The sequence below is a fragment of the Erpetoichthys calabaricus genome, chromosome 6, assembly GCF_900747795.2.
Source record: "Erpetoichthys calabaricus chromosome 6, fErpCal1.3, whole genome shotgun sequence".
Taxonomy (NCBI): domain Eukaryota; kingdom Metazoa; phylum Chordata; class Cladistia; order Polypteriformes; family Polypteridae; genus Erpetoichthys; species Erpetoichthys calabaricus.
Genome location: NC_041399.2, coordinates 128810202 through 128826200, shown reverse-complemented (window position 1 = coordinate 128826200; position 15999 = coordinate 128810202). Strand labels below are relative to the sequence as shown.

General features: G+C 37.4%; 1 protein-coding gene across 1 annotated transcript in view; it reads left to right on the top strand.

Moving 5' to 3' along the window:
• Nucleotides 1-15999, top strand: part of ezh2 (enhancer of zeste 2 polycomb repressive complex 2 subunit) — a 144434-nt gene that overhangs the window by 12867 nt on the left and 115568 nt on the right. The window contains exons 4-6 of the mRNA XM_051928774.1: nt 8425-8619; nt 10773-10875; nt 12806-12969. Coding sequence (XP_051784734.1) covers nt 8425-8619; nt 10773-10875; nt 12806-12969 — 462 coding nt within the window. The remainder of the gene's footprint in view (nt 1-8424; nt 8620-10772; nt 10876-12805; nt 12970-15999) is intronic.

The following is a 15999-nucleotide window of genomic DNA, read 5'->3' as shown; positions in this document are numbered from 1 at the left end:
GAAGGTTTATGGATATAATAAGAGAGGCCATGCAGGTGATGGGTGTAACAGAGCAAGATGCAGAGGACAGGAAAATATGGAAAAAGATGATCTGCTGTGGCAACCCCTAACAAGAGCAGCCAAAAGAAGGTGTTTTTCAAGCATTTTGAGGCTTCTACATTCTTCTACAGTGTTTCTTCTGTCTTTTGCTTCATTATCCTAAACACATTAAGATTTCTTTCCTCATTCTGCTGTTGACTTACAAAGCCCCATCTCTTGGCTTCTTCAAACTCAAAACTGCATTTCTAGCATTTATCTCTGATTATCCTTTTACGTTGCCGTATCATTTTTCATCCTCATTTCCTGCTATAATTGCCAGCATCTTGCTTCTCAACTGCCATTTCTAGCTTAGTATTCCAGCACCATGTATGTTTGTGTCTCTGTGGTCCCCTTGTTCATCGGTAGGCCTCTGTAGTATTTAACTAGATATTCATCATTATCCAGCTTACCATTTATACCTGGTGCTTCTAAAACCTCACTCATTCATACTTTACTACATTTACAATTGTCGGAAACTGAGTGAGGGATCTCTTTTTGTGCCCACCCGGCGGTGCCAAATTAATTTAGGAAATTGTATTTTGATCTGAGGATGATTCAATGATGTTAATTGATTAATTCACAGTTTTGCTTTTGGCTCTGTTAATAATTAATTAATTTATTAAGGTTCCCACTTTATTTTCCTTACCTTTCTCTATAGAAGGGGTTTTGAGCCGTTATGCTTTTATCAAGGTAACTGCGGCACACTTGTTTTAAGAAACAGATTATTACAATTTATTGATAAACATAAGGATTATAGAAATATGCATATATAGCATCATTGAAGGCAGGATGTGAAACAGACAAACATATATAACACAGAAGGGTCTAGCTGTTAACTGGCTATTTAGAGTTCTAATTTATCTTGTTTTACCATTCCAAGGCTTTAAGGATGATGCCTGGTATACCAAAAAAAATATTTTTAAAATGATGCAGTTACCAGCATTTCAGAATTTTCAGTAGTGGAAGTAAACATTAGTTCTGAAAAAACTTGTGTCCAGTTCCTTCATTCTTTAGCTCTCCAACCTGCTGTACACTCTCCTGGGGCCAAACTCTCCCCCGCCCCTTCAGTGCACCACAGCAATATTTCTTAAACTATAGGTCTTGAATGTTTGTGATGGATCACTACATGATAGTGTAGTAAAATTACAAACATTCATCCAAGTGTAAATTCTGTACTGAGCAATGTGCCTGCACTATTTATTGTACTTCGTGGCTCTATGTGAAACAACACCATTGACATATCACAGAAAGGTTTCATTTTTGTGGTATGAAAATATAAGTTTTCTTCAGCTCCCACTTCACAACCTATTAAACAATCAGTCTGAGACAGTAAAGACGTGTATAAGAAAGGGATAGACAGGAGGAGCATACAGGCAAGATCATGAGATCTCGTATGGAGACGTGCTGAGAGGCTGACGTGCTTGAGACGTGGACTTTGCAAACGTGAGAGGCTGCTGAGAGTTTTTGGTGTTCTGTGGTGTGAGAGTTATAAAAAAAAAAAAAAAAAAAAATACATTTAGCTCTTAAAAACTTGGGTTTTGGTTGCCGCTAAGGGACCATGCTGGCATTTTTTTTTTTTTTAAGTTTTTTTCCCTTTAGAAGAGTTTTTTTTTTTTTTTTCACCCACACAAGAGCAAAAGTAGTAGGGTGTTTGGAGGTGTGCTTGGAAAAGCTACATGTACTTGTTCTTGTTATCTGTATTTGAACTAGCATCTAAGAGGCAGGGTAGAAAGCAGCAATAACTAATATTGACATCTGTAAGTAACACAGGGATTCCTTAGTTTAAAAGAAAGAAAGAAAGAAAGATAAAAAAAAAGGTCTGCGGCTAACTTCAAAGCAATAAAGGGGAAGGCTCAGCCAGCGTTAAAATGCCACATCAGGCACAAAGGGCTGTAGGAGCAGATAAGATAGTAAAGTTTTATTTATTTGTTTATTTTAGATATCTTAGATTGAACAGTTCAATCACATTAATGAATTCAAGGGTTCATTAAAGGGGGGGGGGGGGTACAAACAGTGCCAGTGGAGAGCTTTTAAGTAAAGAATAAGAGGAGCCCAAAGTTAGGACAACAGACAGACAAAAGTACAGTTAACCTCATAGAAGGACAAACTGCAGGTAGCTAAGAGAGAGAGCAGTACAGGAGCTTAACACTAGAATCCTTGAAGCCTACGAAAAAAATGTAATCCCGGCCTACCTTAAATTCCTTCGCACCTGTCCCTTAGCATTTTGTTTTGTAAATGTGTTGATCAGCACAAGCAGCCTTCTGTCCCATCACAGCCCCCCTCGACAAAGCTCAACTCTAGCAAAAAGTTCTCCCAGCTCAAGCCAAGGCTCCTTAATTGTGTGTGAGGTGCCTGGAGTTATATATGGTAAATAATACAGTATATCGTTATTTGGAATGCATGCATTTCATATGTTTTCCGTGTCTACAAAGATCTGGGTAAGTGTAAGATGAAAGGAAATGCGGGGCAAGAAATGCAGAACACATACTTAAGGTATAAACTTTTTCCATGTTACACTAATGACGTAAAGTGTATAATGTGTGAAGTCTTTAGTCCAAATATCAAATAAACACGTGTGCTTTATTTCAAGAATATAACCAAAGTAAAAAAAAAAAACAAACTTCAATTTACATGTTGCTGTCAATGAGTTACAAACCCAAACTCAAATGTCAATCAAAAGATACGTATTCTTAGATGGTGCAGAGGTAAGGACTGCTGCCTTACAGCCGAGTCTCGGCACTTTGCATTTTGAGTAGTGCGCTGCTATTTTTATTACTATAATATCATAAAAACATACATTTGATTTGAGTCTGTGACACCCAGTGTAACTTTTAGCTACTTGTAAAAGTTAGCGCTTATTTTTTTATTATTCAATTGTATTCTCTCAGTGACGTTCAGGTGGTACAGCAAACTTTCTTCTCCCTCTCTGAGTTAATGCTGTTTATCTCCATTCTTTGTACAAGAGCAGCGATGACCACAGTTGGTACTGTGGTTGATGCCTGCATAGAACTATTTGTTGTACTGGCAACTCAGCACAACTCTGCTTGGCACCATAAAGTAAAATGGAACTTCCACCTGCAGCTGTAGTCACTTTAGTACGTGAGCAATTCGCCACACTAGTGTTTATATCTCACGTTATATGTCCCCAAAAAAAGAATTCTGACTGCATTCTCGTACCATTGCTCGCATACTGAAGTGTCAGCATGGCACAGCCAGATCTAAACACTAGTTTGGTGAGTCGCTCACATACTGAAAAGTCTATACCTGCAAGTGGATGATTCCGTCACACTTTTCATGGCATTACACATGTACTTTGTCAGCATGCCCATGTTGATCAAACACAGCAAGCTGTACATTCTACTTGTGACTTTATGCTGTAGGAAGATAAGTAAATAAATCAAGGTAAATAACATTTGAACATATTACAAAAAGGAAATAACAATGCTAGAAAAGGTCCAGAAAAGAGCAACTAGGCTGATTCTAGGGCTACAAGGTATGCATTATGAGGATAGATTAAAATAGCTGAGCCTTTTCAGTTTAAGCCAAATAAGATTAAGAGGTGACATGATTGAAGTGTTTAAAATTATGAAGGGAATTGGAACAGTGGAGAGAAACTGTTATTTTAAAATATATTCCTCGAGAACACTGGGACACAGTTGGAAACTTGTTAAGGGTAAATGTCGCACAAACATTAGGACGTTTTTCTTTACACAAAGAACGATAGGCACTTGGAATAAGCTACCAAGTAGTGTGGTAGACAGTAAGACTTTAGGGACTTTCAAAACTCAACTTGATGGTTTTTTTGGAAGAAATAAGTGGATAGGACTGGCGAGCTTTGTTGGGCTGAATGGCCTTTTCTCATCTAGATTGTTCTGATGTTCTAATGAGGTGAAGAGAGTGTGGCGCTAGATTGACAAAGAAGAAAAACATTTTCCAACGTAGAGGGCTTAGTAGAGTTGCTTTCCATGGCACATTTTGTGCAGCTTACCTCTATGTACCTCAATTGCTCTTGGTCAAGTTTAAATACTGTATACATGCGTAAGAAGAAAGTTGTTTACTGGTCATCACAGTGTTGTGATAAATCCCATTGCCAGCAGCGTTACCGTTGTAGTGAAAAATTCAGAGCCCTATGAAAATAAGATTGTAAATAACTCTGTTAAGTCTCTAATCAACATGTATTGCTTAAACTTAATCTGTTCAGTAAGGAGTGTGTTCCGCTGCAAATCGAATAACAAGGTGCTTAAAGAAATGGATGGTGTAGAATGCAGCTCACAATATTACAGGACAGTGAGACACGAAAGCACAGTGTGGTAAAGCAAATATATAGAAGCATGCACACGTTTTTTTCTTTATGTATATATGTTTCCCTGTTGAGTTAATTTTACAGATGTGGTAAAATATGTGCTCTGATTGACGTGGACTGCTTATAATCAATCCTCTTGTAAATGAACATAGAGTTAAACACTTTATTAAGTGTCACTGTGACATTTGTAGTATTTTCATTTTATGACAAGATAACTACTGCCAGTTCTGAAGATTTACATTCAGCTGTAATTGGTACATTCAGGTGACACGGAGGCAATTCACTGCAGCTTCTTAAAGAATTTTCTTTTTCTATGCTGTGAACACACTATCAGAGCCCTGCATGCTCTGATTGTTTTGAAAGTGCATAAAGAACCAAGGAATCTGATTTTCATAGGGCTCTGAATTATTCACTACACAGTTCCTTCACAGATGTTTGATACCGAAATCAAAAAGTTTTTACTGATCCAACACTAGTCCATTGTTGAGTGGAGTTGCATTGTTGTTTTTCTGAGTTTAAGTGGAGGACTTTGCTTCTGTTGAAGTGCACTTTTTGTCTTTGTTATATAGTCCTTTATCTGTGGTGTGGTGTGTTACTGCTTTCCTCACCTCGTTAGGCTCTTTGCTGTGTCTTTTGCAACGTCATATGGAAAATTTTACTCTTTCTGGCACAAGAGTGTAGGCACTAAAGTTTCCTTCTTAAAGTAATGCTGCTTTTCAGTCTTTTCAGATTGCTCTCAGTTACTGACACAGAGCCTGGTTTGGCAGAGTGGACCTTAGAAGGTATTTTAGGATGTCCAGCCTGGAAGAAAGTTTTGGGAGCTTTTTGCTCCACAGACAGTGGGTGGTTTCTTGAACCAAAGGGAGTGGCTCTTTAGCTTTCAACTCACAAAGAGAGGGACTTATCAGGTTTCAGCTTCCCCCAAAAACAATGGCTCCTCAGCTTTCAGCTCCCCCAAGAAGGCAGAAAAAAATAGTGTATCTGGTTTTGATGAAAGGTGTAACCTCTAGTGATTTGGATCAAAGTCAAAGTTCCAATTACAACACCCCAGTACCTGCTTATAGGTGCCTTATTTTGTCCATCACGTCCAGGCAGAGTTCAGTTTTCAGTTATAAGCCTAAAGTGAATGTTCATTTGGGTGCCTTCTTGTCTGAAGTAGTCTCAGAAAAGTAGAAATGTCGACTCAGCTCTCATTTACATCTGTGTTATCAAATGAAGTACAAAGTTCACCAAAGTGTTAGTAGAACTGTGGTCCAGCCTTTTACTGTGGAATGCAGGTGGGGGTTCCAGCTAAACATCTGCATCTTTGTTAAATCTTCTGTCTTAACAGGCCTTGTGTGCTACTAAAGGCCTTGGAAAATGACCAATCCCTACTTTGTCATATACAACCAACATGGCTGTTTAACACCAGTTGACAGGGATATAGATTAATTTCACCACCGCTCTTGCGTGTCATTAAAAGTGACTACAAGTGATTGGTGTCACAAAGGTCATAACATTTCCCTTCAAATACTCCCTTGATAATAAGATACACAATTGAACCAGTTTGTGCAGTTGAAAATTGTATTACAAATATATATTTGTTCCATTAAATTTGGTTTTAGATAATAAATTTTAAGGAGTAGAAATAAAAGAGCAATAGCAGAGAAACTCTTCTATAAGATCTGATACCTTTTTTAAAGTTACTTTAAATACCAAAGGCCTGAGAGAGTTGTTTCCCAGACAATGAGAAGCATTCAGTTTAAAATTATAGAAATCTGTGCCCTTATTTATTAAGCGTCTCAGAATTACTCTTAGGCATTGCATTTAAAGTCTGACTAGGATAAGAACTTGTCTTACCCTAGGGAAGGACATGAGAAGTAGTTAGGAAGTTTTCTACACTCAAAGTGACGAGTAGGAATTCACATCTGAGAATGAATGATGTCAAAATTTAACAGCACACCAAGCTCCAGAATGGCACTAATGATGGCATTTTGTAGTTTCCTTGGAAATCGTGATGACATTTTATAGCTGTCCTAAATCCTGGCAAAGTTAGGAGTAGTTTTCTAGCCCCCGGACACAGACAGACAAACACAGAATGTCCAAAACACACATGTTTATTATAGATGACAACACCACAATGGCTTAATCCTTAGCCAACTCAGTCCCTTCCATCTCTCTCCTTGAATCCTTTTGCCACCTCTACTCCTTTCCCCACAAGCTCCTCCTCCCGACTCCGTCTCCACTACTGGAGTGAGGCGGCCCCTTTTATGCAGTACCCGGATGTGCTCCAGGTGCTCTGTGACGATCTTCCAGCAGCACTTCCTGCATGAGCACCCAGAAGCACTCCAGGTGTCCCTGGAATTCCTTCCGGCAGCACCTCCAAGTGTGGTGGAAGTGCTGCCATCCAGGGTTCCATTATTGTCCTGGCGGTGGCCACGGGCCCCAACAGGGATGAGCTTCCCAGCTCTGTTCCGGTGGCCCCCAAGCAGACCAGGGCGGCTGCCCTCTCGTGGACCTTCCAGGCGTCCCAGCTGGGTAGGGTCCCCAGCTGTCTGCCAAAGCGGATAAAAAATATATATCCTGCCCTTAAAAGCAAGGGGTTTCATGTTTGCATATGGTAATAAAATTATTTGTAATTTTACAGCAACTGAGCAGTGGGAAAATTTTGCTGGTTTTGTTAGATATAAACTACTGCAACACATCCTTGATATACATTATATTATAAGGAGGTTTATAAAGTTGATAACTTCTTGTCTTGAGTTGTTCATTTCTTATTAGATTTGCTCAGTGAGTACTGTGTATTCCAATTCTACAAATGAAATACTTGCAGTGTAAGCATAAACACTTTCAATCACACACTTGTATGTGCATTTAGCTGACAAAATTATATATTTATTTGTTTCCAGGTTTTCAGGTAGTGCTGAGATTAATGCTATTAAAATGCTTTATTGTAATATATTAAGCCTGTTCATAGTAGAGAAGATGAAAAAGTCTGTTGTTTATACTGAACTCTGAGAAAATAAACCCCTGAAAGATTGGGATACTTAATTAAATTATTTTTTTTTGTTTTGGATATAAGACAAATTGACCAAATGGCACCTTGATATACATTCTGCTATATGTTAAAGTGCCAGGATTTTTACATGACTTTAGTAGGATGTTTGAGTTAAGACTTTCACTAATTATTTCTCTTTCTACTACACAATTGTCTTGTACTAAGACGAGCAAGGGCATAACATGACTTATATTTTGACAGGGAACTAAATGGTATTTTATATTTAAACTAGTCATTTAGCCCGTTACAATAACGGGAGCTAGAACAGTAGTGCATAAACATTAGTAGGAACAGTCTATATTAAATGGCAAGGGACTTTGACCTCATTCTTTTTGTTGGTCGTATTTTTCTTTCTTTCAGCCTTTCTTTTGTTGATGTTTACTTGCTGAGCTGACCGTTCTTCGTGGGCTGCCGCCGTGTATTGTGTGTCTTTAATTTTCTGTGACAGTAATACTGTCTTGTACGGCTCTATTCAATAAGGGCGCGTAGATAATTTAGTTCAAATGGCTCTGGAATATGTGAAGAGCAACTGGTGCAGATCTTTAATTACATGCGCCTTTATTCGCTGCGCCCAATTGAGGTCGTCCTTTTGAGGCTCGCCTTTTTGTGCGCGCCCTTATTGAAGGATACCGTCTTGTACGTCCGCTGGCTTGTACGTCCGTAATATACCTTTAATTTTCTCTGGCGGTAATACAGGCGTCCATGTCGGTAATATGCCTTTAATCTCCTCTGACAGTAATAGTGGCTTGTATGTGGCTGTAATATGCGTCACTGTATTGTGTACCTTTAATTTCCTCTCGCAGAAATACTGGTTTGTATTTCCGTAAAACGCCTCTAACTTTCTCTGACAGTAATTTCGCGCATAGCAACGTGCCCCGCGCATGCGCACTTCACCAGAAGACACCCACACACGGACACCTGGACGCACATAGGGATTTTATATATATATAGATTAACTGATCGTGTTAACAAAATTATAATTTTTCAATGTTTTATTTTTTTTTAGAGTGTGGTTTTATAAATGACGAAATCTTCGTTGAATTGGTTAATGCTCTCAACCAGTATACCGATGATGAAGATGATGAAGAGGACGATGATGGAGACTATGACAGTCAAGAATTCACACTGGATCAAATGGACAGTGGTGATGGAAAAGAAGACTGCAATAAAGCTATGAAAGATCAAGATCTTCATAATGATGGTAAACTTGGATGTTCATTTCTGTGATTACATATTATATTTAGACTATCCTTGTCTTGCTTGTTGATTTAAAGCACTTCCTTTTATAAATTTGCAAATGAAAGTGACTTTGATAGGAAACAATATTTCCCATTGGTAGCATGTATAGGTACAGCACTATAGGTACTGAGAAGTACAGGACATATAACTTCTACAGCTAATAACCGAGTACTCTTAGTACATTTCTGTATTTACTGAAATCAATCTGACATTCATGAACTAAGTGTCTGAGAATGCAATTTCAGGCCGCTCTTAACAGAATTGAGCTGTCAATGGTGTCGGATGCTGTGCTTAACTCTACCAGCACGGTTACCTTAGCATTTCCTTTACCAGGTGATATCAAAATGTAATTTACAATATGATATAAAGGCTATTATGTGGATATTATAATGAAAAGAGGTAGAGGGGTGAAAAAAATGTTTTCAAAGACCACAAGATGATTATATATACATCCATTTTTTTTATTCTGTTTTACTTAAATGAGTTAGGATACATGCTGATGATAATAATAATTTGCCGTTGTTTCAGTGCATATTCAGTGCCTTTCTTTCTTTCTTTTCCTTTTGTCTGTTTGTACTATTATTATGTGGAAGATATTTTTACCTAAAGTACTTTTACTTTGTTAATCCTTGTATTGGATAAGCTAATTAAGAAAGTGAAACATTATAGACATTATATACAGTTAATTAAATGTGAGTGTACCCCACATCATGCTCTGTATACAGGATTCATTGTACTATTAATCCAAAATGTTGTGGCCTGCACTCTGATAGAGCTTACATCCCAAATTTCATAAAAGAAATTTTTAAGTACCAAATTAAGGAATTGGTTTTGTGTTATGCATTTTGAAACATGTTCTTTTCCTTTTACCAGCATCTGATATATTTTGACAAGCAACTTCCACATCACATTTATTTACAACACTTTGGCAGGACATCCATCCACCTTATAATTGTCTGTGTTTACATTGTTTACATTTACAATGAAGAACTTGTGTTTATTTTCAGCACATTAGGCAATACTAACTGCTTTCAATGAAGCAAAATATATCACCATTGCAAGAGACATTTTAAGGCTGAAATGTAACTATCGATTGTACCTTTTTGTGACAATCATATATTCTTGGCATCTGCAAGCTTCACGTTTTTTTAACATATAAAAGATATTGGGAAATTTGGAAATATTTATAATGACAATATCTTTGTATCCTTTGAACAACTGTGCCTCAAATGTAAACTTTCATGAACTTGCATACCGTGTGTACTCATGTATAAGTTGGGTCTTGAAACCCAAAAGATCGATCATACAATCAGACCCTGATTTATACAACCATTCAAAAATGTGACACTTTATTTATTTTTTTTAACATCTTCTTGCCTCCTCCAATCTTGCATTAGTTTCTTGGACACATCGAATTTTGTTGCAGCGCGCAGTTACCAGTTTCTTTCGCTACTTCAACAACGTTTAATTTAGAACCAGCTTCATATTTTCTTCTGATCGAATGCTCCATCGTAGATAAAGGATGCTTTTACGATAAAGGTGTATGATGGTGTGAGATACAAAAAACACAAATCAGTGCAAACGTTGGTTTGGAATAGTTCAGGTATTACCATGTGATCACGTAGGCACAATATATAGGGAAAAAAAAGGCAGTGTGCTCCGTGGTTACTCTCTCAGGTGGGCGTTAGCATATCATAATCTCTTGGACCAATACCGTGAGTTTTCCGCATTTAACTTATATGACCGACATTGTAAAATACCAGAAATTATACGGTAAAATAAAGTCCTGACTTGTCTGTGTGGAAAACTTATCTGTGAGTGTATATACGGTATTTCACTACCTACAAACTGGAGACATTGCCGAAAGAAACATTATCTATCTACTTTTCTAAGAGTGTGAAGATAATGTCACATTTGATTTAAATAACATGTAACATTGTAATGTAATTTCTAAGAACATGAACGATAAAAAAGCAATTAAATTGATTGTAGTGTAATTCGTTTTAAATAATGACATTATTAACTGTAAGCAGATCATCCTTTGTTCCTTCTTATTGTATATATCTTTTTCAGAATGAAATATAATATTATGTCATTGTTTAATATTGCTTTTAGGAAAAGAAAGTGAGCCCTCCAAAAAGTTTCCATCTGACAAGATATTTGAAGCAATTTCTTCGATGTTTCCAGACAAGGGAACCACAGAAGAACTGAAGGAAAAGTACTTTTTTCAATTTTTATTTCAAATTTTAAGAGTTTGGGAGCCCCTCATTTAATTGTCCTTTATTTCTTAGCTGGGAAAAGTGGGTCCAAATAGTGCACATAAATGGCATGAAGACTCATCGCATCTTATTTTCAAGCTGTCTGAGGTTGAATTATTTTTTTCTTAATAGAATTTCTTAACACCATTTGTGTGTTGTGGGTTTTTTTTTTTTGTAAGGCTTTTAGAGCAGATATTTCCCACCCTTATTGGTATAATCTGAACACTAGAGAAATTGTATTTTCTTAAGGTATTTTGCTATTGGTAGACCTAGCACAAAGCCCTACAGGAAACCATTACAAAAATTAGAAAAGATTGATAGTGTTATTGAAATTGATTTAGTAAATTTTCATACATTTCATAAATATACATGTACATAAAAACATAATTACTGTGAATATCCTTCACTGACAATGGGAGAATGCAGTTTTATCATTCCTCCTGGAGTACCAAAATCCAGTGGTCCATTCAAGTAATAATTACATAATTAAAAGGCATTGTAACCAACTTCACTGACAAGTCAGTAAAAGTTACCATAGCCAGTGCAGCAGCTGCAAATGTAATGCACTGTGAATGGAATTAACTATAGAACTGGTCTTTTTCAGTTTGTTTGTTTTTTTTCCCCTTACTTTTCTCAATAAACTGTAAACACTGCCTGACAATGAAGAATGTGCTAAAAAATGGGGAAATGCTTCAGGAAGTTTGTTTGCTTCTGTCTCATCATGGTGTTGTCAGAGGTGCTTACTTTGTTTTGTTTTAAGGCTTAGAGCACAGTTTTCAGCAGTTAGAAACTGTGATATATATGCTTTTATTTTTTAATAATATTAACTTGTTTGATTATTAAATTATAACCCACTCTTTCTTGAACACTTTGCAGACTATGTTTTCTTATTATTTGCTTAATTATTTGAGAATTTTATTTGGGAATAATCTTGTTCTGTCAGCTGGTTTCTTGGTCAACATTGGTTAGCCTGTGGTCAATGGCATGTTGTTTTTTTGTTTGTGTCAGCATTACACAATTTCTAGTTAGAAAGCATGTCAGACTTAGTGACACCAGTTACCGGATCTCCTTGCCTTAAGGATATTCCATTAAATAACTGGGAGTTGCAGGGGATAATGGATTACGTGTCGGCCTCGCAAATTTCTAACACATTGGAACATTGCTGCATTTTGACAACCAACTGATGTGCTGCCTAGCAGCATCAGTGGCCATATGAATGTTTTTCAGATATGGACTGTTCAGCCACAGCTTCGGACCATCTTTTTTTCATACAGACATGCCTCACTTCTGTTTTTACTTTCTAAAACACTCTTCCATCCATGCAGCTGCATTGTATACAGTACTTACAGCTAAGAGGCCAGTAATGTTCAAAACGTACATACAAAGGAGCTCACCCCAAATGACTTAAGACAAAATCAAAACTGTTGATGAACACTTTCAGCCATCATAACTATGTTGTGAATTGCTAAAAAAAAGTTAATTTAAAAAAAACAATCAAGTTACTTTCAGGATATTAAATTATTACATACCAGATATTAAAGGAGTTGTGTTATCAGTACAGAACCTAGTAGGTGTTCTAATGAGTCCAAAGAATGCTTTTAAACAACTTTTATTTGTCACATTTTGTTTTTTTTATTCTGTGTATTGGCATCATTTGAGTTTTGCTATATTTAGTCATTTATTTTGAACTCTCTTTCAAACTTGAGTTGTGGGTAGGTACACCGCAGTGATAATTAAACAAATTTTAATGTTCTCTTCTTCTCTCATGATGTATGTTATGGGGTGTTTTTTGTTGTTGACAGTGTTGCATACACCTTTGGCTTGATCTTGCAGTTATGGATTTAAATTGTATAGTAGCATTGTGTTTCAAATTTTTTGTGTTTTCATCAGGTTCAAAGAACTGACAGAACAGCAGCTTCCTGGAGCTCTCCCTCCAGAGTGTACACCCAACATAGATGGACCAAATGCCAAATCTGTACAGAGGGAGCAAAGCCTGCATTCATTCCATACCTTATTTTGCAGACGCTGTTTCAAATATGACTGTTTCCTTCATCGTGAGTAGTTTCTTGTTTATGTTCAGAATAATGCAGTAAACAATCACAACTTTCTTTATTAGCATTAAAAATAAATAAAAAATAATAAATTGCTAAATTTACTGCAAAAAAATGCAGTGTAGATGTAAGTTTTTGCAGCAGTATATTTTTATTTTACTTGAAACATTTTATTTGGTTGTATTGTAAAAACTTTATCAGTAAACTACTTTGTACATCTAAATCTGAAATTGAGTTAATTAATGTGTTGGTATAATAAAACTTAAAATAATTCAGAAATTTGGAATACTTCGTAAACTGCAAGTAAGTTAAATTAATTTATGTGTTTGCAAATTTAATGTTATTAAACGATTTTGCAGTCTAACGTTTTTATACTCTGAAAGAATTGAAAGGAACCCGAGTAATTGTTGTAAAAGGTGCTATATAGCGCCCGACCCGGCACAAACTCACTCCAGAGGCACATGTAAAATCCAAACACTTATTTTTCTTCAGCTGAGGGCACGTCTTCCCCGTGAACTCCCCAGCCACAACACAGTCCCAAAAGCACTTAATTTAGTCAACACACAACTCTCCACCCTAGCACCACCACTCCTCCCAGGCAACCTCGTCCTCTTCCTCCCGATTCTGGCTTCTGTGTGGTGGATGCTGGCCCCTTTTATAGCCCACCCAGAAGTGCTCCAGGTGCTTGATCACCTGTTGCTAATTGCACTTCCAAGCGGGGCTGTGGAGGTGTCCAGATTGGTTCCGGGATCCATGCAGCACCCACTGGCGGCCACCCCAGATCCCCACAGGGTTGTGGAGAACTCCATCTCCCATGGAGCCCTGCGGGAAACGGAGGCACCATCGTCAGCCAGGGAGGCTGCCACCAAGCATCTCGGGGGAGGTACTGAGGAGCCCATGGTCGCTCCCCCGGAACATATGCAGCAGGGGCGCCCTGGCCGGGCAGGGGACCCGGCCTCCCATCACATTGGTTAAAGAAAAACAATTATGCTACACATAGAAGTGTAGAAAATCCAGCATGGTATTGTCTATGATAAAGAGAAACCTTGCTACATTTAAAAAAGTTTTTAAAGAATAAAAATTCTCCTTGGTTGTTGGCATCTGTCTCAGTAACAGTATTTCTTGATAATGCTGTAGATCTTTTAATAATTGGCTGAGGGGATATGCAAGTTTATATTCAACTTTGCTACATAGAAGTAAAAAAAGTTTGTCATTCAGTAGATTTTTATTTATGTAAACTTTATCCCTAGGTGAAAAAGTACTACTTTCTTGGGATGTCACTTAAAAGCTGCTTTATAGTTCATGTGAAAGAAAATTTCTTAATTCACTGAGGTGTGAAGCAGAGAAGAGAACTCTTATTAATAGATGCTTTGTTCTGCTTGTTACACACTATGGATTTATGGGCACATTGAGCTAATCAAAGTTTGTAGAAATCATTTGACTGCTCAGACATATTCCACATGGTTGTTAATGAGCCATGCATGAATGTATTAAATGCTGGTAACAGAGTGATTTATCTACCAGTTAATAAAATTTTAAAATAAAGCACAAGAGTATCTACTACAGTAATTCAAGAGGGTACATGAAAATGAGCAGTCTAACAAAATCCTATTCAGTTGACAGTTGATGTGGACAAATACAGTTGTAGACCCAAGATAACATTCCTGTCCATTTTTTTGGTATTCTTAAAATTATCTCTGAAAGTCTTCTGAGATTTCAGTTTTTTATAATACGTTTCTGACTGTTTCTGCTTTAATTACCTTGTGGGTAGTGTGAACACCAGGGGGCGTACAGCTCCTCAAACCCCGGACACAACAGACATAGACCCCAGTCTTGCCACACAGCACACATTTATTAAGCTGTGGGAAAAGCTTTTGTCTCACTCACCACAACAGCACACAGTACAGTACAAAGCACCAACTAGCACAAATGCACTGTCCCTTTCTTCTATCTCTCTCTTTCTCTGGTCCTGGGTTCGAGTCTTAACGTGTCCCAAAATAAACGTTTTGAGTAGTGAACTGTTCTTATTGTTAGTATTATACAATAAAAACATACATTTGATTTGAGTCTGTAACTGCCGCTGTAAATGTATGGCACTTGTAAAGGTTAGCGTTTTTTAAATTCAGTTTTATGCTCTTAGTCGCGTTCACGCTCGCCCTGATCTGACACTGTTGTTTTCAAATAAAGGCGAGCTATAACAGAGGTGAACTCAGATCGGTGAAAGAGAACAGAAGCCCTCTCCGCAAGAAACGTCCACTCACATGTAAGAACAACACAGCTGCACCAGGTGTAAAGGCGTTGGCGAATTCTGCAAGCCGTGCTGTTTCTTTGAACGACAGGTGATTGGCAGGATGACGCTGGACCTCATCCTGTATCCAAATGGTGCCATCTTTCGCCTTTACGCCTGGTGCAGCTGCATTGTTCTGAGTTCACCTCTGTTATAGTTTGCCTTTATTTGAAAACAACAGTGTCAGATCGGGGTGAGCTTGAACACGACTGAGAGCATAAAACTGAATTAAAGAAAAAAAACGCTAACCTTTACAAGTACCATACATTTACAGAGGCAGTTACAGACTCAAATCAAATGTATGTTTTTATTGTGTAATAGTAACAATAAGAATTTTTTTATATTTTTTTAGCCTAGGTACCTGACTCATTGATAAACAAGGCTTCAGTTGAGAGAGGTTTTTGCAGTTTCTCCGGCAGTGGGGGGATGGTATAGCAGGCTGCTTGCTGCTTGGGATTATTGACACATTCACAAGACAAAAGACGCTGAATGGAGACGTGCAAGTGGATTTAAGGTGGACCGGATTTATGAGTTTTCTCGTAAGCTTTGGTAATTCTAGTGTTAAACCGTCACCTGATAACTTATCATCTTGACATTTTAACTAAATCTTCTACAATCACAATTCCAATGAATTTGGGACGTTGTGTAAAACGTACATAAAAACAGAATACAATGATTTGTAAATCCTTTTCAACCTATATTCAATTGAATACACTACAAAGACAAGATATCGAATGTTCAAACTG